The sequence below is a fragment of the Mya arenaria genome, chromosome 8 (assembly GCF_026914265.1).
Source record: "Mya arenaria isolate MELC-2E11 chromosome 8, ASM2691426v1".
NCBI lineage: Eukaryota > Metazoa > Mollusca > Bivalvia > Myida > Myidae > Mya > Mya arenaria.
The window spans coordinates 31,189,706-31,209,916 of NC_069129.1; the positions used below are offsets into that span (position 1 = coordinate 31,189,706).

The 20,211-nt window shown below is 34.9% G+C and overlaps 2 protein-coding genes across 3 annotated transcripts; one reads left to right on the forward strand and one right to left on the reverse strand.

Annotated features, from left to right (window-relative positions):
• On the reverse strand, window positions 1-7,572 carry LOC128243734 (uncharacterized). Its single transcript, XM_052961657.1, has 4 exons — window positions 7,199-7,572; window positions 6,363-6,535; window positions 2,459-2,542; window positions 1-1,600 (listed from the first exon to the last, which is right to left on the reverse strand). Exons 1-4 carry the CDS (start codon window positions 7,215-7,217, stop codon window positions 617-619), a joined length of 1,260 nt encoding a protein of 419 aa, XP_052817617.1. The 5' UTR covers window positions 7,218-7,572; the 3' UTR covers window positions 1-616.
• Window positions 7,573-11,097: 3,525 nt separating this feature from the next.
• Window positions 11,098-18,180, forward strand: LOC128244720 (N-acyl-phosphatidylethanolamine-hydrolyzing phospholipase D-like). Of its 2 annotated transcripts, none has more exons than XM_052962772.1 (6): window positions 11,098-11,439; window positions 13,158-13,336; window positions 13,631-14,119; window positions 14,580-14,731; window positions 15,480-15,597; window positions 16,503-18,180. In XM_052962772.1, exons 1-6 carry the CDS (start codon window positions 11,397-11,399, stop codon window positions 16,776-16,778), a joined length of 1,257 nt encoding a protein of 418 aa, XP_052818732.1. In that variant the 5' UTR covers window positions 11,098-11,396; the 3' UTR covers window positions 16,779-18,180. The 2 variants fall into 2 exon arrangements, with proteins under 2 accessions (XP_052818732.1, XP_052818733.1); XM_052962773.1 differs by lacking the exon at window positions 15,480-15,597 and adding an exon at window positions 15,941-16,055.
• Window positions 18,181-20,211: the final 2,031 nt, after the last annotated feature.

Genomic DNA, 20,211 nt, shown 5'->3' on the forward strand with positions numbered 1-20,211 from the left:
ATATATATATATATATTCTAAATTTGGACGGATACATATGAGATCCTTATCTTAATATGGACACTTATTGGGTTTTTTCATTCAAAATGTGTTTTCATGGCAGTCCAGGGTGTTATGACCAATACGTGGAATACCCTGATATAAACAACCCTGTCCTGCAGTATTATAATGATGGACTAGTTAGCAAAGAAAGTATTCTAGTAACGCCTCTTTCGCTTTCTTTTGTGTCCACCTGAGTATTTTACTGCGTACATTTTATCATCCAATTGGAACTCCTCGGCCATTTTCCATCGTTAACAACCCCCGATGTTTAATGACGGTTTACAATGCCAGAAATCTTAACATTTAACAACGCTGAAAGTTGATCGCGTAGTAATTTCAATTTAGCAGTAAAACTTAGTGCCTTTACTCTGGGAAATCTTAATTATGTCTGCAATTACTTATTGCACTGACAATCAATTTAAACTAAGTTAAACAAAATGCAAGTTAAAACACTACACTTAATTAAAACTATTATTTAAAACTTTACGAACTACTTCTACTGATGTACCGGCGTACATCAGATATTGTTTTCGATTGAAAATGGCCGAGGTGCTCCGAAAGTTATCATCAAGTCCTATATTTTTTCTATATCACCCTCATTTTCTCCATCAAGCCAACTCTGATACGGGGGAGGGGGTACATTTGCTTGAATCGCCGGTGACGTTATAAATTGCTGCTGCCTTTCTAATAACTGTTGCTGCTGTTCCAATAACTGCGCTTGCTTTTCCTGCAGTTTCCGCTGCTCCGAAAGGAGTATCTTGGCATTGGTTTCATGAATGTCGCCATCATTGTTTTTGACTGGTTGCACAACTAGAATATCGTCCTCAGAATCAGAATTATTTTGATACAGTCTAGGACTCGTCGGCTGCTGCACACGTACACGTGATGATTTTGACATGCTCGGCTGATTTTGCACATGCACAGATCCCGATTCGATTTTGTTCTTTTTCTTCCTAAAAAGCCCTATTTTTTTCTTTTTCTTCTCCTCTGATTGTCTCATCTCTGTGTCCGAAAAAATCGGCACCATTGTGCCATCGGATGGGTCGGGTTTAAAGTCAATATTGCGTACCATGTTTGGATGGGACTTCGACCGACGATGCGTTTTGGTGAACCTCTTTGCAGAAATCTCAACGGTTGTCATGACGACTCCCGATTTTGACGTCTGCACTTGAGACAAATTTGGCGTTTCCGTTCTGTTCGACGTTTCACTCAAACTTGCTGCTGATCCAATAGAAGACTCGCATGACGGCAAAGCTGACGTCATCGAACTTCTACGGCTACGTCGATGTAACCAGTCAAGAGGTTGGTTCAGTTTAACGGAAACGTCGTGATTTAACTGAGAGTCTATGACGTGAGCGCGTTTGGCAAGGAAGACGTTTATTAAGATGGAAGCGCAGTGGAGAATTATTAGCCATATTGCCATTACTCTATTTGCAGTTTCATTTTTGTCATAGAAACACATCTGGCCTTCTAAACAAATGCCGTTAACAACGACGAAAACGACGCCCATGACGTTGAACAGGACGAGTACGGATGAGCTGACAGAATACGCTCTGACCTGAAAGGGAAATAGACCACGTTATAAATTTCTCATAAACAACGCATACTTATTGGATGCACAAACATGTATTGCAGTTATTGTAAATATTATTTTAATCTCCAACGAGGCAATACAAGCCAAGGTCAGAAAATAAGACAAACACAACTCGGGATTGTTCCTAAGTCATTGTTAACTTCAAATAAAACGCAGGGCATTGTTTTCTGTTTAAGGGCAAAAGGTTAAATATATAAACTACTATAAAACAATAGCCTAATAAAATATGTACGTCTCTCCTTAGTTTCAAAAAGATTTTATTCGCAAATTGGATCTATAAAAATGTTTCAAAGTGGCCAATTTAAATTCAATTCACGTAATTGCAGTGTCTTATTCATTAAATTAGATTTTGTTTGCTACATAAATAAAGCTTAAAGGACTTTCACAATCTACTGTATTGGTTTTGGTATAAAACATGACGTATGGGATTACAAGTTAAAAGTATTTGTTTTGTTGCCGGTCTACTCACCAATTATTTGTTTGACAAATAGTGTTTATTTCAAAATCGCGGGAATTTCTATTAATATATCTGATGCCTATACTTCTGAAGAAATATTTACGATGCGCTTTTTCCTCTGAGAGCTGGTATCTTTAAAACTCAGAAAGACTTAATAAGAAGTTCCCTTATAACACTATAGAGATACATAGTCTTAATTTAAACTTAAAATCAATAACACCCAATTAATAAAAACAAACATTTATATATCTCTGATCTTTGCAACTAGATAGAGGCTGCCGTGACATTTTTTATATATTCACGAGGCAGGGTACTATATATGAACAACGGTGCGTCCCATATAAACGAGAGTAGTGAGTACTCACCCATGGTGCCGCGGAGCTACAGCGGCGTCCCTCAGCGTCGAGATAAAACAGGCAGACCTTACAGATAAGGATGAACGAAGCGTGCTGGAAAAAACGGAAATAAAATTAGATACATAACTAGATGAAAAAACGGTCATAGAGTACTAAAACACATTTTTTATGATTTTCAGTCCAAGAGATCACCCTAGGGACCTATTGCTCGACTGGCCATAAAATGCAGTCCAAATACAAAGTAACTGTGAGTGGGACTTCTGTGTGCGTAAACTTGTCATTCAGTAACAATCGGAACTCAATCATAATTGACAACGATGTCTATCTCGAAGCTTGCCGGAGATGGCCGAGTTGTAACGATCGATTGAATAAATATAAAATAGAGGAATGCTTTGTTATGTGAAGCTTGCATGTTGTTACAGCAACATACACGTAGATCTACTTAATAGTTTTAAACAGGTTTCAAATTCATAGAGATTTTGAAATGCTATATTCAGTTATAGGAATGTTAATTGGTAGATATTAATGTTGATTTAAGGTCATATGTAACTCGAGATATTTTCAAATGTTTAAACAATTTCATTTAACGATATCCGCACAAAAAATGTCACTACCATTTTAATATGTCTAGCTTAAAATCATTGGGTACTTGTGTGTATTGTGAAGAAAATATATACACGGCCGTGGCCGAGCCAAGATTTGAAAAGGGCATGGTGCTTGGTCATTAGTGCGTTTTTGATGCGCATTGAACGAGCCCTAGTGGGGCACTTGCAAGGGTCAATGTTCAATTCACAGTGTGTATATATATGTGTTTTAAATACTCCCAATACTGATTGTTTGTTATTTGTAATGATGAAACGATTATCGAGTACAATCGATAAATCGTCGCTGGCAATGCTATGTCGGCGACAATCGATAGTGTCTGTCCAAAATCGATGTCGCTAACGTTACTTCCGGTAACTACGTATTTTTTTGTTTTGTGGTACAGTCGAGTAAAAGTCAACTTTTCTTTCCGGTAAATTCTTGTTGAGTTCATTTTAACAAGGGAGGTCACTCTCTTACACAAATGCGCTGAATGTAAACACTTTTGCTTAAAAGCTTACAAACTCTCCAAAAATTACAAATTGTTTTTAATTGTTTATATATTTCATAAAACCTTCTTCAGTAACCTGTCTCTATGGTGCAGTGGGTCCGTTCTTTCTTGCAAATACCGGGGATCCCGGCTGATGCATTCTGTTTTTGAAACCTATTTTGGTATCGTTTGTAATTAACTAATTTCTAATGAAATGTTCAATATAACAGGTCATTGAATGTTAAGGTGGTTCACAAATCTTACATGGATAAAATGCTAAGATAACATACTTGATGCGGTGTGCATCATTTTGCAATTGATGTGCAATTCTTAAGTATGTGTTGTGTTTATGTTTTTCCGTTAAGTTATTAAAGACAGAAAGAGGTTATGGAAATTTACTTACTGTTGTAAAAAGCATGACTATAGCATCACACGTACTGATATCAGGTTTAACCATTTAAATGATCATGATGATACTATGTATAAAGAATGTATTCCTTACTGATATTATGAACTTTCGATTATTGTCCGATAGTAAATCGAAATGCTTGGTTCGATTCGATTCGATTATCGATAGCAGATGTAGTCCGATTTTCAAACACTAGTTATTTGTACCTTAACTGTTATCTCTACATTAGTGTCAAAATTATGTATTTTATTGTTTTTACACTTATTTCTGAAAAATGACTTTATAATGTGTCCAATAATCATCAAATATAGTTTAAAATCATCAATGGCAGCTTTGTCAAACAAAAGGGCTCGGTAGGACATGCAGTAAAAGGTAGCAGAGTGTTGGAAAAGGGCAACTGGGCACTCCCCTCTGCTATTTAAGCCAAGCTAGAGCACTGCTTTCGGGACCAGAGAATGATGGCAGTTTTATTATAGAAATGTAATAAACGAAATATCTCGATGTCTATCCGCGGCCTTTTAAAAAACATAGAATCTGGTTATGGTTTGTCGACATAACCTTGAACCATTCACAAGACCACTTACATTGCGTTGTTTGATCATAAGCTCCAAAGGGCAAAGTATAAATGAACAACTATTCAACTTGAAATAAAATTCTGCAAATCACTCGGATTTTCTATTCATAAAAACTGTCATCTTGCCCGCTTTATGATTTGACAGGATTACATTCATGTCCACTCTTTAAGGGATCGTTTTCTCTTATGCTGTCAAACTATTATATTTATTGTCACAATTCACAACTATTTTTGAACTGACAATAGAAAATATTTCTTTCATCTGGTGCCAAAAGTTGGCAAAGTGGAAACATTACGACATGATAAACTATATAACCTCCATTCAAAATCATAGGCATTTCAATTCAGAAACACCTTCCAACCTTTTTAAGCCTAAAGTACGGAATTCTATAATGGCAATCGCGATCCCGATCCTCTCCTTTTAAAATGTCCTAGAAAAGAACCCCACGATACTTGTTTGCTAAAAGATCGTGTTATTTCAGTTTGTTCAGTACTTTATATAGTAAATCCTCTTTGCAGGCAATGAAAATATATGCGGTGATGCAACAACGCATATTGCATTGTTTGTTCTCCAAACAGACTTATTAAGAACGATGCAACGAAGTAAATGTCAAATATCTCATTTTTTTATCGAATTTAAATGAAAACGTAAACGTTTTCCGAAACAAAGTACTACACATTTGGAAGAAGAGTTGCGAAAATGTAACAAACAATTATTCTTCTTTTTTCTTGGATATATATACATAGGCGAGGGACGGGATTTCGATGGCCCTAACTTATGATGCCAGACTTTAGTATACAAGTACATATTTCTTTGAAATTCATTTCGTTTGGCTAATGTATCACGTGTCTAACCGTTTGATATTACCACTGTGTAACCTATTATACTATGTATATAAAATATACTTATATTGACAAACCATACTGTTGTTTGGTTGATTTCATATTTTAAACGCACACTATTGTGTATTTTCCTAGCCGAGTTTCACGTTGACCGGTCAGCATTATGTAAAAGTTTAACTATCAATAACTTTGCTAATTACATTCTATTTATCTTTCTTCTTGTTTAAACAATTATCAATTCGCTTTCCATTTTAACTGACATTAAGTCAAGCCATATCTGACAGTTTTTAATGGTTGATCATAGTTACGCTAAAAGGCAATAAAAAAAATCACTCCAATTTTGAATGTTTTCGCTGAATGATAAAAACATTTCGAGATCTTACATTGAATTGAAAATCCCATTACCAGGTTATGGTATTTGTCATTTCCAATAGTCTTCAAACGTTTTCATTGCCAAGAAAAAATATTGATTTTGATGATAAGAAAAGAACAATTGCGTAAAAACTGAATCTTTAATAAGATTTTCTAAGAAATTAAAGATACTCATAGGAAACAGGTCGAAAGAACTACGAATTGTCTCACAGCTTTTGTCTTTTTTTTCGAAAGACAAAATGACCATTAATCAGCAAATTTACAGATAACACTTTTACAAACTAAAAAAATGTTACTAATCATTCGGAGATCCTCGGCCATTTTTATCGAAAACAACCTCTGATGTATTTGGACCATTTACATACTCAAAAGGTGGTACGTTTAAGTCCGCTGCAAGTAGATCGCGTAGTAATTTTATTTAGCAGTTCAACTTGAATTGAATTGAATTGAATTTACACTTCACTGGCAATCACTTAGATCAATAAATACAACTCTAAACCACTACAGTTAATTAATGATAGAATTTAAAAAATACGAACTACTTCAACTGATGTACCGGCATACATCTGAGGTTGTTTTCGATAAAATGGCCGAGGAATATCGTACCGAATATTATTAATTTTACATTAAATGCCTGTCTTACCCAAGCAAACGCAAAGTATGCGGTGAAGTAATAAGGGATCCTGGCAGACCCGTTAGATCCATATGATAAAGTCAAGGAGACGATACCGCTGCCGAGCATTAGAACGGCCAATATCAGGTGTAAAATGAGGGAACTTTTGAAAAACTGCCGGGACCTCTTGATGAGGGATTTCCCTGAAAAGGAAGATTTTTTAAGTATAAGCATTTTAAGGGAATGGCAAACTGAACAGAAAAAAACTAAACATATAAATAACAAGGAAGTAGATTACTAACTATACGAATATGTGTTTAATTCAAACGTGTATGTTAATGGGTTGATACATAATACAGGCATTGAATATGCTTTGTTTAATTTATCCTTCCATATAAAAAAAACATAGTACGCAATGTTCCGTCTCGAAAACGCACATGAATAGTAAAGCTAAATGCGAAATAAGCTGTATTTAAGGTACTTTTGGTTAAACCTAAAATACCACACGTAGTTAAGCCATACTAATAAACGGTTTACAAAAGTATTTTTAACAATTTGTTTAGTGCGCCTAAACTATCTAAATAGATCAGTCGGTATATGATACTGATTTGTTACATACTTCATCCATCTAATACCTAATCAATAAAGTATATACAATGTAATTGTAAATAATATAGTATATTTTGGATTACATGCCCCCTACTGCCCTACTTCGTTATAGGCAAGGAGCCAGAAAAAAATATATTTTTTATTATAAAAGATGCTCATTAGATATTAAGTATTCTAACTAAATTATGAATAAAAATAATTAAAAACATACAGAAGCAGTGTAGATGTTTATATAATTATGATCGATTGTTCATTACCTTCTGTAAAATTCGACATTTTGATGTGAGAATTATGTTTTTCACTTAAAATCCATTTCAGCTGTCTTGAAGTAAATCCATACACAAGTGCATATAGGCTACGAATTTAACCCATGGTCCATTAAGTGTATGGAACCAAAGTTCCTGAAGGCGCGTATTGAACAATTTGAAACCTATCGAGCATGCAAGGTCGGTTAATCAAAAATATAAAGACACAATTTCAAAATAACTTAAACTTCACGGCCATATTTCACATAAAATATCCACGGTTTACGGCAGTTTATTTTAATGCTATGAGACACGTGTGTTCAGATTTGATCAATGTACATTTGTGATCGAATTATAAAAACCAATATCGGAGTATTATCAAGTACAGCGGAATCATGATCGATCTCGTACAGTCCCACCCACGCGTGAAATCTCATGTTCAAACTTCCTAGAGTTTGCCTTTTATGTTATTGATTATTAAATCATGTAAAGTAAACCTTAATCTATATACTAGCATTCTTAATCCTTAAACTCTATTCCAGTACAAGCATGTAGACTTCTGATCAATCGACTTGCTAACAAACTTCATAGTTTAATTGAAATGTTATACTTAAGGATTATGGCCTTGTTTTGCGATACAATATAATGTTTTATTACATATTACTGCTTAAGTTCGCCTGCAGATCGCTTAATATTTTTTTGAAAAGCTGTTTTAAATGATTTATGGTATCTTTACATTGAGAATAAATCATTCGACCAAGGGAACATTTTAAACGAATATCTGAGATTAGCTACGTCTGTTGAATTGAAGCCTATACGTTTTGTATGCGTTAGCTTAATTTTAGCCACATGTTTTATTATTGAATGAAACTTCCTACTATTGCTTTAGTTCCGTTTATTTTAATATATCTCCAGCGTTATATCACGTTATAAATTGTTCATAAATACTACGTACGTCGGAAGGCAATATTTTGATTTGAAAAAACAACAACTTTAAACAAAGATAACTTCAGCATTTCTTCACTATTTTAAATGACGGAGCACTGTCAAAACATTATTTTGGAAACAGGTTTGACGAAGGTGTTTAATGATGATACTAATGACCTTATCAAACTCCGGTAATAAAACGAAGGCGGGGCTCTTAAAGCGGCATAGACTGCACTTTGTTTTATTTCAAATGGTATTGTAAGAGAAAAGTTATCTTGATATAAGTCTTAATTTTAAGCAAAATGTTATCTTCCGACGTAGCATATATTTTTCACGTGGTATACACACACTGCATCTTGGCTTTTCCGAAAATTTCTTACAATAATAAATTGATAATACATGCGTAGCGAAACATACATAAATGTGTAGGCCCGTTGTGGTATGGGTCCAGGAAAGTCCTACGTCGGCTACCCCCAATACACACTACGCTAAGTGTAACGTAAAAAGTACCGTGGTTGCCAACGGTGAGGAAAGTCTGAATTAAAGGATGCGAGTTTTCTGGAATAATTAAGAAAAATTGTAACACTATAGGCCTTTCTCAATGTTAATGCATGCTTTACGCTCCATTCTCAGAACGAGACTCAGATGGGACAGATGAAAACATTGGTCACTCATATTAAAGGCCACGAAAATACAAGATTTTTTATTATCATTGTTGTAATTGGTCAAAGTGAAGATATATGATATTGAAATCAGTAATTCACAATTTTCCAATAGCTAAGAAAACAATGAGTGGTGTTCGGGGCACCTCATGGTTTATTCATGGGGTTAATTTAAAGAAAGGCCTAGAGGGGCGGTCCCGGATCCGACGTTATCTAGAGCGGGCGTAACTTAGGGAGCGCAACTTGACTTGCGCCCCTCTCTCCAAACGGAAATGTATATGCTTTAATGTGTTGGCCGGGGGGGGGGGGTATTCCTTAGCAATGTCTAGTCCGAAATGGTGCAATTTTGACGTATTTTATTACTTGCTTTCTCCTATATTGAAATAAAAAGTAAACTTGGACGATTTTAGGTGTGTGTGTGTGGGGGGGGGGGGGGGTCTGCTGGATCCGCTTGAGGCCTATATGCCTTTACGTTAAACTAAAATCTAGTGTAATTCAGAATTAGTAACATAATAATACATGTGACAAGCAATAATATTGATGTGATCTATATGATTTTAATGAGTTTCTGTTAGACATTAACTCAGTGCCTCTAAGCAGGGTTCGCTGACAATTTTGACTTCTGGGTTTCTAATGTATTATCAAATATTCTAAACATAACTGAACGAAGCGAGCATGCGACCGAAAATGTGTACACTTTACACCTTAAGATTGTATTTTGATTACGTTTTGGCACCTAGTTGGTACTCGGCATTGTGCGAGAGGCGTCATACATGACAAGTCGCCATTTGTCAATCAAACAATCAGTTGACCAATAATAAGACTATAGTTTCTAAATAAATGTAAGCACATGGTTGCATTATCCAATGAATTAAGAAGTAAACCTTCAACAAATGATCTCGACATGTCGCAATTATAACCTTGGCGGCTTATCTATTATGCCTACTCAAAAGGGGACTGGAAATAGAAGCACTATCACTTTAAGACCACGTTTAATGTCTACGGCATTTTCTTTCATTTTAGAGAAACGTTTAGGTACGCCGGGTTGGCAGTACTCCGGTTGACGATGTAAGACACGTCGGATTACACTTCATATGCAAACTGGATTAGGATCCAACAATAAAACGGGCAAATGTAAAAAACAGTAATATAAATAATTCATTTTACAAAAAAATCGAGACAACAATTTCGAAGAATAGATCTATACATTATTTTACGTACCTCCTGTTGCACATTTGAACCTATATTTGATGGCACATGAGAAAGTTCACCGACGCTTCAACACATCTAGGAAACGCCGCTAGTTACGTTTATTCAACATTCAAGAGAAATCTGAAAATACTGTAATAGCTCATTTAAAAATATTTCAATTTGAACAATGTACAATCTTGTATTATTGTAACGATTGACTGATCTCTAAAGTACGTTTGAATTTAACGCGCCGGCATACATATATAAATGATACTGCTTCTACTTCGTGGCCCCTTTCGTGTATAGCTATAATTTTATGTACCCTTGTTTGGTAGAAAGGCCTTCGCAATTCTAAGAAACCACTAGGCTGAGCCTGCATAAAACCGTCAACGAAATGCGAAGCTCTATGTTAGTTGTTTAATTTTCGCCTTTTTTCCCGCTCGCACGTCAATCATATAATGAATTCATCATCCAGTTATATCTGTTCTGTTCTTGGTAGCACTGGATTAAACATTAATGTAGGCATACACTACCAGGATATATGTTATTAGTTGTTTAAATAATCAATAAAATGCACATAGTGCAGGGGCGGATCTAGGATCTAGGATCTTAGGGCGCGTACCCTTTTGACTTGCGCCCTTCCCTCACGGAACCGAAATTCATTTGGTTTAATGTGTTGACAGGGGAGTTTTGGGTACTCAAGTTAACCATTTTAGTCCGAAATGGTACATTTTGGGCGTTATTTTATCAGTTTTTTTTCTCTATATTGAAATATAAAGTAAAGTTGAACGATCTTTTGGGGGGTGGGGGGGTGCCGGGTGCGCCCCTGGAACCGCTAGTGATGTTGATGAATACACCGTAATATACAAGTCTAGTACAACCTTCATATACCCTTGATGGCTGAAGGTAAAACCTGCAATCTCAAGTTGTTGTAAATTGTCATTGACAATCGACATTGACTGGTACCTTGACCCCCACCCCCTCCCACCCCAACCCTTCAAAAACGAAATATCTCATCTATACGGGTCAATAAAAACCTACCTCATAATTATATCGCTCCATGCTCCAAGGTTGAATAATTATAATAGTTGCGTGTAACCTTTACGACAATAACGACTGTTTACGGAAATACACGAGCAAACCGAAAGTGCACAAAGTGTTCAGTTAATGTGATCAGTTGAAGTTTATGATTTTGTAGCAACGGAAACATTTGTAATTGATAACATAAGGGAGTTTTGAATATCGTTTTATTGGTTTACCTACTATGCCTCGTATACAAAGCTCAAATAAATATAAAATTTATATATGGAATGATTAACAATACTTAGTATTGATTCATATTTTACTTCCGCCTTTGAGACGATTTTGGAAATCGTTAGTCTCTTTTTTTCAAAGTTTGTGTTAAAACATGCTAGTTAGCCTACTCAACAATGGGAAATCTGTTCAGTCAACCGCAACCTGAAAGGACAATTGGTATGTTCTTAGGCTCACATAAGTACATGTCCAAACCTTTTACCTGTTAATTTTACCTTTCGTTGTATAAGTTATATGAATAAATACGCATTTATAACAACTTCTTTATAATGCATAGTCGATGTCTCTGATATTGTCTTTTTATGTAACTGAGGCAAGAGAGAGCATTGTCAGAGAAGGCTGGACAAAAAATATAAATAAATAACGTATTTTTCTACTTATATATAGTATTCATTGATCAAAATAACAATACTAGGCTTGTACGATATGAAACTTCGGCTTGATGACCAGGAATATATATGTCCTAGTCCAAAAGTTACTGTGTTAAGCAGGCAGTGGCGTAGCTACATATAGGCCTTGTAGGCCTGGGCCTACAACTTATTTTGAAAAATAATGACAAAATTTAAATATACCATAAATGCTATAAAAACTTATAGCAACTCAAACTCTTGAAACAACACAACTTTGTATTATTTTTAACCAAAGCAAGTTTGGCGTTTGTTTAAACAACAAGCAAGGTGTATTGCTTTATTTTTTGTAATCATTGCAAGTATAATTAAGTCTGTGTAATATGCATATAAAAGTCCCTAAACTTACATAGAATCATCGGGCCTACAAGTTTTTAAGACCCTAGCTACGCCCCTGGCAGGTGTAGTTTCATGGAGTCTTCATCTAGAAAGACTGATGGTTGAAAAAAACATAACCCTTCGACGACATACATACGTATATATATTTGGTTTAAAAATTATACATGTATTGTATTTAAGGCCTTACATATACATTTTGTTTCATTTACCTGAGCCTAACTACGAAATAGGCGCTAACCCGACCGTTTTTATAGTTTGTTGTTAAAAAAATGTAATAATAATCGAAAATGAAAGTGTGAGTTTTAATAATAACGTAGTTTAAAACCTTCTAAATAAAGCTTTTTAAAGATTTAAAGAATTATTTTAATACCATCCTCCAATGATAACATTAACTAAGAAAGCCTATACCTTCTCTACCTCTTTTGGTAAAGGGTGTAACCCTTACAAAACCATTTTGTTGGCCTAAATAAATTAAAGGTCTAGCTAGTTTAAGCCTTCTATAGCCCTAAATTTATGCAATTTAAAAATAATTAATAATTGATTGAAGTTTTGATGATGTTTTAGTATTTTTAAAATCATTGTGTTTAGATATAATTAATGTGTTAATAGTGTTAATCCTATAAAACATGAACGTGTCCCTAAACGCTGTTTTCAATCTAGCGCTCAACAACAAAATCTTGAAAAAACAATGGTAAGGTAGCATAGTGCGCAATGTAGGTTCCTCTGCCTAGAATTTTGCTACCTCACGTATATACATGTAGCACTTTTTCGTTCGAGGTCGTTGCATAGAAAATATGCGTGTTACAAAAATATAGATTTTCTGAGAACGGGGCTTAAACTTTCTCGTTTATTTGATTGTTGGTTTACCATTTCATTTTTGATCACTGCTTTCATATCAGTAGGGAAGTATTAGGGCTCTTTCATAGTGCTGTTTGGTACCTTTTGCCTATGTAATTCGCTCCAGTTGATCTTGCAAGGACTCGCAAAGCTACCAGACTCAATGTTTAATGAAAAAAAATTGTATGCTTGCACTCGCGTTCATTAATTCTCGATGTATAAAATGATATACACACACGCCATGATTTATAATAAATACAATACACGCATGTATGTAAAACAACTTTATTTCAGGTGTCGTAATTCCGGCCGATTTCAGAGGCATCCCAATAGAGTTTCAGACGAAAAATGCAGGAATTTGCAATAGATTTGTAGCCCCTTGGGGTGCTTTTATAAAGCCCAGTATATTGAGCTTATTACGATGGAAGTTTTGGACCGAAAATAGGAGCAACATTCCTTGGAATAAGCCAGAGGTATTTGCATTTCTTATCTCATGTTTGTGTATATATTCAGAAAGGCAATTAATTTGAATATTTCTACTAATACTTTTGTTCGTCATAATAATACACTGAGTTTTAATCATACAACACGTCTAAGTTTGTTTATGATTCCTATTATTATTGAATGTTTTTTTTTTTTTGTAAAACAGCTTCTGGGCAGTTTTGAGGTTTTGGGTTAAAATAGCTGTTTGTGCATAATCATCTAAGACAACAGAATCCTGTTCAGGAAATGTTCATTATCATCTAAGACAATATAATTATTTTCAGGAAATTGATAAAGTCCACCCTGTGCACAAAATAGATAAAGAAAATATATATAACCTACAAGAAGGCAAACTACAAGTCACATGGATTGGGCATGCTACAATGCTGCTTCAGTTTGACGGGGCCAATATCCTTGCCGACCCAGTCTTTAGCGAGTATAGTGGTCCTTTTTGGAGATTTGGATACAAACGTTACAGACCACCAGCTTGCACAACAAAGGATCTACCGCAAATAGATGCTGTGATTATCAGCCATAACCATTTTGATCACCTGGATACTGGGTCGGTAAAAGATATCGTAAAATATAGCCCTGATGCCGTATGGTTTGTTGCAAAAGGCATGAAGTCATGGTTAACAAAGAGAGGATGTAGGAACGTTGTCGAGTTGGATTGGTGGGATGGCCGAGAAGTGGAAATTAACGGTCACCAGTTTCGATTTTTCTGTACTCCAACACAGCATTGGTGTCAAAGGGGTTTGATCGATTTCAACAAGGTATTGTATTGGCATTCATTCGACCATGTAAAGCGCTTGTAAAATTGTTATCATGGTATTCGATAAAGCTGTGCTTGTGAACATGCTGTAGGGAGGGACGTGTGACGATGCTATATACTGGACTGTAGCTGTAGTCAGGGCTATGTCATGTGCAATATGCGCCCAAAACTAACAAGCTTGCTACTGGGACCGACTACAATGTATAGACCAGTAGCGTCGTTACATTAACGTACATCCCTCGCTGTAGGTTAAAATATGTGTTGAGAACCTTCATCAGATTGTCCGAAATATAACCATTCACAATTATATATTTGAAATTCTTAATTATATGTTTAAGATTAGTTATTCGATGAACAAGTTTATTACAGTGTATATATGTCTGGTTAAGTGTATTTATATAGACAATTTACTTTATTCATGCTATGTTGCATCACGAGTTCTAATTGATTAACTGTTTCAGGCTTTATGGTGTGGTTGGATTGTTGAAGGCGCAAAATACAAATTCTATTTCGCTGGAGACACTGGTTATCAGGACAGGCTCTTCAAACGTATTGGCGAGAAATACGGACCCTTTGACATTGCTGCGATTCCCATTGGCGCCTATGATCCAAGGTTAGCTTTGCATCGGATGCATTTATATATAACATTTATAAATATATCATTCTTGGCTTTAATCCAAATGCAACATCCTTTGGTAGCATAGTTAGAACCATTTGTTGTTTTTGTTATGTTAAATGTTGCCTAGCCTTCAAACTACATTTCTGAAAAAAATATTTCGAAAGTGTTATTTACACTGACACTAGGGATGGTTGTCTCGTAGGCGATAAACTGTTTAACAAATCTGCTGAGTTCCGTTCATATATTGTAGTCAATGACATTGAACAATAAAAAAATACTTGATACATCTATAATAATAGAAAATAATGGTATTTTATTTCACAATTAACAGCTTATGTTCTCGAGATTCAAATAATACATGTATTTGTTTAAATACTGTCTATATTGAAATATACTAAGTATGGTCAATGTCGTAAACAATAAAACTGTACAAGATTCATGTATAAAAAGTGTTGATATTTCACCCAGTATTAAACAGCTTTAGTTTTTATGACTAAAATAGAATAAATGTATTTGTTTGAATATGTACTGTCTATATTGTTTTACACTTAATAGAGTCAATGACATGGCACACTAGAAACAATACCATATACCATACATGTATACAAAATGTCGATATAATTACTCAGTAAATAACATATTTTTTTCTCAAGATTCAAAAATGAATGTTATCGGTTGAATTCTATCTTCTAGTATGTTGTCATATACCAGAGTGGTATCTTGTATCAAAATGTTTTTCCAGATTTGTCTTAAAGTATCAGCATGTTGAACCCAAAGAGGCAGTAAGCATACACCAAGATATCAAATCGAAATGCTCTGTAGGGATGCACTGGGGCACATTTCACACAATGGCTTGTGAGGTAGAGGAACATATTGTATCCCATGAACTGATGAGTCTTTTCGCGTGTGTTCATTCGTTCTGAAAATCTATGGTCGGTCAGAATGCTTTCAGACAGATAGACCGGTCGGCTAGCACCTTCCTTTCAAAGCACATGACTAACCCGTTGTTGAATCGACTCCTGAAATTACCCAACTGCCTGGCAGTTTTTAAGAGATAAGAGAAGATAAAATTTGCCAAAATCTATTGCGCCATGTCTCATTGAAAAAAATTACATTTTTTTGTGTTCTAAAACAACACACTCGGAACGGCTCATCATTTTCTTGTGTTGTATATATACTTACTGCTAAAGAAACAAATTCCAGATATATAACTGAGTACCAGCACGTCTGCCCAGAACAAGCGGTTAACATTCACAAGGACATACAATCTCAATGTTCGATAGGAATGCACTGGGGCGCCTTTGAATTAACAAATGAGGTATTGTTTAAAACCGTCCCATGTCATGTTGGGTTCTTTATAACGTAATTTGATTCTTCAATAGTCGTCAAATTATATTTGCATAAACATTATCTAGCTGTTCATATATCAGTTATTGTTTTGCTTACAAGTAACAAATATATGAATAAGAATAAATTAAGAAAAACAATTAAAGTCTTATAATTGCTCACACTGTCTTTATTGCAAACCATCTTCAACGAGAGGCATCCTCTGTCGCAAGCTTGTAATAATTAACCTTTTTATTGCAATACATCTTTAAGGAAGGAGTCCCCTCTGTAGCAAACTTGTATTTATTAACCTTACATAAGAGCTCCACTTCATGACGTTTTAAATCTTTATATTATACCTTAATACATTGGCCTCTTTCCAAAATCAGTATAATCTTTAGGCAGACCCTACTTTTGAAAATTTCTTACTTTCTTTCAGTATTACTTAGAGCCGCCACAGAAGGTTGAAGAAGCGATGTTAAAAAAGAAACTGGACCCAAAGTCGTTCTTCAGTCTGTGTATTGGAGAAACGTGGGTGGTTGGGGAAGACCGCGACTACGACCCACCATTTATGGAAAGGGGGAAAGTTAGGAAAGCCAGTTTGAATGATGAGCCGAAAGATACCGGGACAAAGCACTCGGATTCGCAGAAGGATGAGATTGCAGAAATTCTGATAGAAAGCGGTACTTCATTGAGTGACAAAAAGAACAAATGAATTAATATGTATCTACAAGTATAAATCAGTAGTCTTTGACAGCTAAGGGGAAGTAAATGAGTATGTTACCATGCAAGGGTATTGTATAACCATGCAAGAGGTATTGTATAAAATAGGGTAATAGGTACTGCGTTTTTTATCCCGGAGATTGTATTATACACAAATAGATTCTTGCAGATTCGGATTTCTGGAGGCGCTTGCCGAGTGAAATCAAAATCTGCATAAAAACACCACAGTCGAATACGACCTCCCAGATCAGAATCCAATTAAAATAACCAATTTGTTAAGTATATTACATGTTAACCACGATTAGACAAGTAGTCTTATACTAAATTGCATTTAAAGACGCAATATTTTATTTTATGACGTTATTTGAACATCTTGCCCCAATTTAACAAAAATACTGAAGTCTAATCGCAATCTGAACCATTTTACCCCATAAAACATGCTATCATTAAAAATCTTGCATTTAAAAAAAAATATTCTCATAAAATGTGTTGATCAATAAAAAGATTATGCCAATATTTCAAAGAAAATTAATTCTAGAACAAAAATTATACCTGAGTAATTGTTATAAAACAGTTAATTGTACTCGAGTACATTATTGGGGGTAAAATATTTTTCTCTGGAATCTAAACCAAAAGTTTTCATCAACATATGCAATGATAGCATGTGGTTTTAAAAGTTGTAAAAACAATAATTATTTTGTAAAACATTTTATTATTTTATGTGGTAAATCGGGTTGAGACTGAGTTTGAGATTTGACTTAAGTATTTTCGTGATATTGTTTTGAAGCAGCGTTATCAGAATGGTAAACGGACGTATTGCACTATGTTGAACACGGACAAATATATTTTGCGATATGTATTGCTTGCTCAATTATAATGTGTACACTAGTATTTTAAACTTTAATATTACAATACTAGTCATGCCTATTTGCTCTCACTTTTTATAAAAAAATGTAATGTGTTACTTTTTTATTTTATGAGTATGTATGCCTTTGTTGCTTACTTAGAGCGCAGGATAAAACAAATCTACATGATTGATCTGAACTATTTTACGCTGTAAAGATCTGTACTTTTGTAAATTTTACATGTTATATTTAGTGTTGACTTGCTTCTCTGTACTCTGTATGAAACGTTTATAAATGCCCCTTATTGATTGATAGCATTATCAAACTGCATCTGTATTCATCATTTTGAATTGCATCTGCGATCTTTCTTTAGGGGTGGTCTTCCTTTATGTTCATGCTTGCTTTTTTACACGTACGTGTATCTACACGTATCCAGTTTTCAACCATGGTTAATAGTGTGTTTCTTGTCTTAATGTTCCATTTGAATCAGGAGGGTGTTCTGTATTTCATTTCACAACACATTCGTGAATCCAATAAAATAAAAGAAGAGATGTTGTCAAACAGTATGCCCCCCCCCCATAAGCGTCATGTTGTCAAGAATATTTGGACAATTGAATGAAATATACATGGATCGAAATTACAGCTGATTTGTCATTGATGCTTGATGCCTTTGATGCACTTTTAAGATCATGACCATTCAAAGTGTGGGGATAGTAGGTACAGTTTTAAATCATGTTCAGATGATGACTGGTCTTTGCGAATAACCATGTATCCTCTTAGCAGCAGGGAATAAGAAAATATGATGTAATTTTACTGCCAATATGAGTTGTGACCTTGACCTCAAAATTCAGAGGGGTCATCTACTGGTCACCCCAAACCTAAATGTCAAGTTTGAGGGCCATGGGTGCAGGTATTGTCGAGCTATCACACAGACAAGATCTATGCGTTGAAGGTCACTGTGACCTTGACCTTCGACCCAATGACCCCTTAAATCATAATGAAACGTTAATACTATTTTCAACTTATGTTTACATTTCAGTGATTGTTTAACAATTTTATGCAAAAAAGTAAGGTTCTCAGTGCTGAAGAAATTTGACGTAAACGTATCTAACTTTCTGATACATAATATACATTTTAAACTTGCATTCTTTTAAAAGAATTTTGATCGAAACGTTTGTTTATCAGGTACATTATGATGATGGCATTTCTTGCTACTTGCCTTTGGAAAAATATCGTTTTGGGTTTCAACACATTTGTTTGGATCCTTAAGACATACATGTAGGCTTAAACATTGCCAATTAAAGTTCAACAAGTGTTGAAAATGAAAGTAGAAAGTATGAGCACCTGAAGTAATTATAAAGACAACGGATACTTTAAGCAATCATTATTGTCGTGACTTCGCTTAATCTCATCGATCCCATACTCGGCCTTTCACGGGTATCCATGTTTCGAGTTGTAAGTTTTCCCTTTCCGATGGTAAACGTTTCGTGACCCTCCTCTTTCAGGCGGTAAAATGGGTACTAAAGCTCAATGTCTTCGTAGTTTAACTCGATAAGAAATAGAGGATATTTGTTTATTTCAGTGTAAGATCGTATTTTATTTCACGAGTGTTATAGAAAATATAGTATTTCTATGATCACGAGTGAAATTAAATACGATCTTACACTGAAATAAACAATTTTTTTGTTTCTTTTATGCTTATTTTCGGAGTTTAATTAGTTTTTTAATTTATTTCTTAATTACCCCCCTTTTTGAAAAGGGTGTTTTTTTACGCCGCTACCCGTTGGGCGCCCCTCGCGCAAAATCATAGCTGTCAACATTTCTATTTCCGGTTTGTTGAGAAAAAGTTCTCTGCCTTCATTCTCATAGTTTATTATTCGCTCGTTTTTTAGTGCAAAGCTTTTATGAACAGTAATCAATGAAGTTTTATAAGTGCACATATGTTCCAAAAAAATAACAAAAACACTTTTATTTTAAGCGGGGCATGAATACATAACCAAATTACGACGCCGCGATTTTATGAATGAAAATTTGGATGGTCAAATGTGTTAGCAAAACAAATGCGGATTTTTAACATTTTTTCTTAGTTTTAGAGTGTGTTTCATGATACATGGATATTCAGTCATCTTACTGTCAGAGACCAGTCTGTTTTGCTTGAAGACAGGTCGTTTACAAGGTAATGATGAGGACCACGCTAGTTTGTTGACATATTTTGAGGCGTGGGTGGGGTAAAAAATATCAGATTATCTGTCAATTGTTGTGTGAATTTTACGGGAAGCTCGTTTTAAGTATTACAACGACAAACAGTTCAAAATACATTTGAACGATGATATAACATTATTTTTATGTTCGAACAGTTGCTTTCGTCTCTAATTTGGTTGGTATGAAAGCAACATTCGGAACTCCTCGGCCATTTTATCGAAAATTACCTCGGATGTATGCCGGTACATCTGTTAAGTATTCGTAAAATTTTGAATTATATCATTAGTTGAATCACGGACCTATAAACCATGGATTGGCAACTCTCATCTATGTTAATGCGATAATCTCAAACTCACGCGTGCAGCGGGATTTCATTCC

Coding starts and splice junctions, on each gene's coding strand:
- LOC128243734 (XM_052961657.1), bottom strand. Junction 2,543..6,362: donor CATACTTTGCGTTTGCTTGG/GTAAGACAGGCA, acceptor CGTTTTTTCCAG/CACGCTTCGTTCATCCTTAT. Junction 1,601..2,458: donor GTAGCTCCGCGGCACCATGG/GTGAGTACTCAC, acceptor TTTCCCTTTCAG/GTCAGAGCGTATTCTGTCAG.
- LOC128244720 (XM_052962772.1), top strand. CDS start 11,397: ATGGGAAATCTGTTCAGTCAACCGCAACCTGAAAGGACAATTG. Junction 14,120..14,579: donor GTTTGATCGATTTCAACAAG/GTATTGTATTGG, acceptor TAACTGTTTCAG/GCTTTATGGTGTGGTTGGAT. Junction 14,732..15,479: donor ATTGGCGCCTATGATCCAAG/GTTAGCTTTGCA, acceptor ATGTTTTTCCAG/ATTTGTCTTAAAGTATCAGC.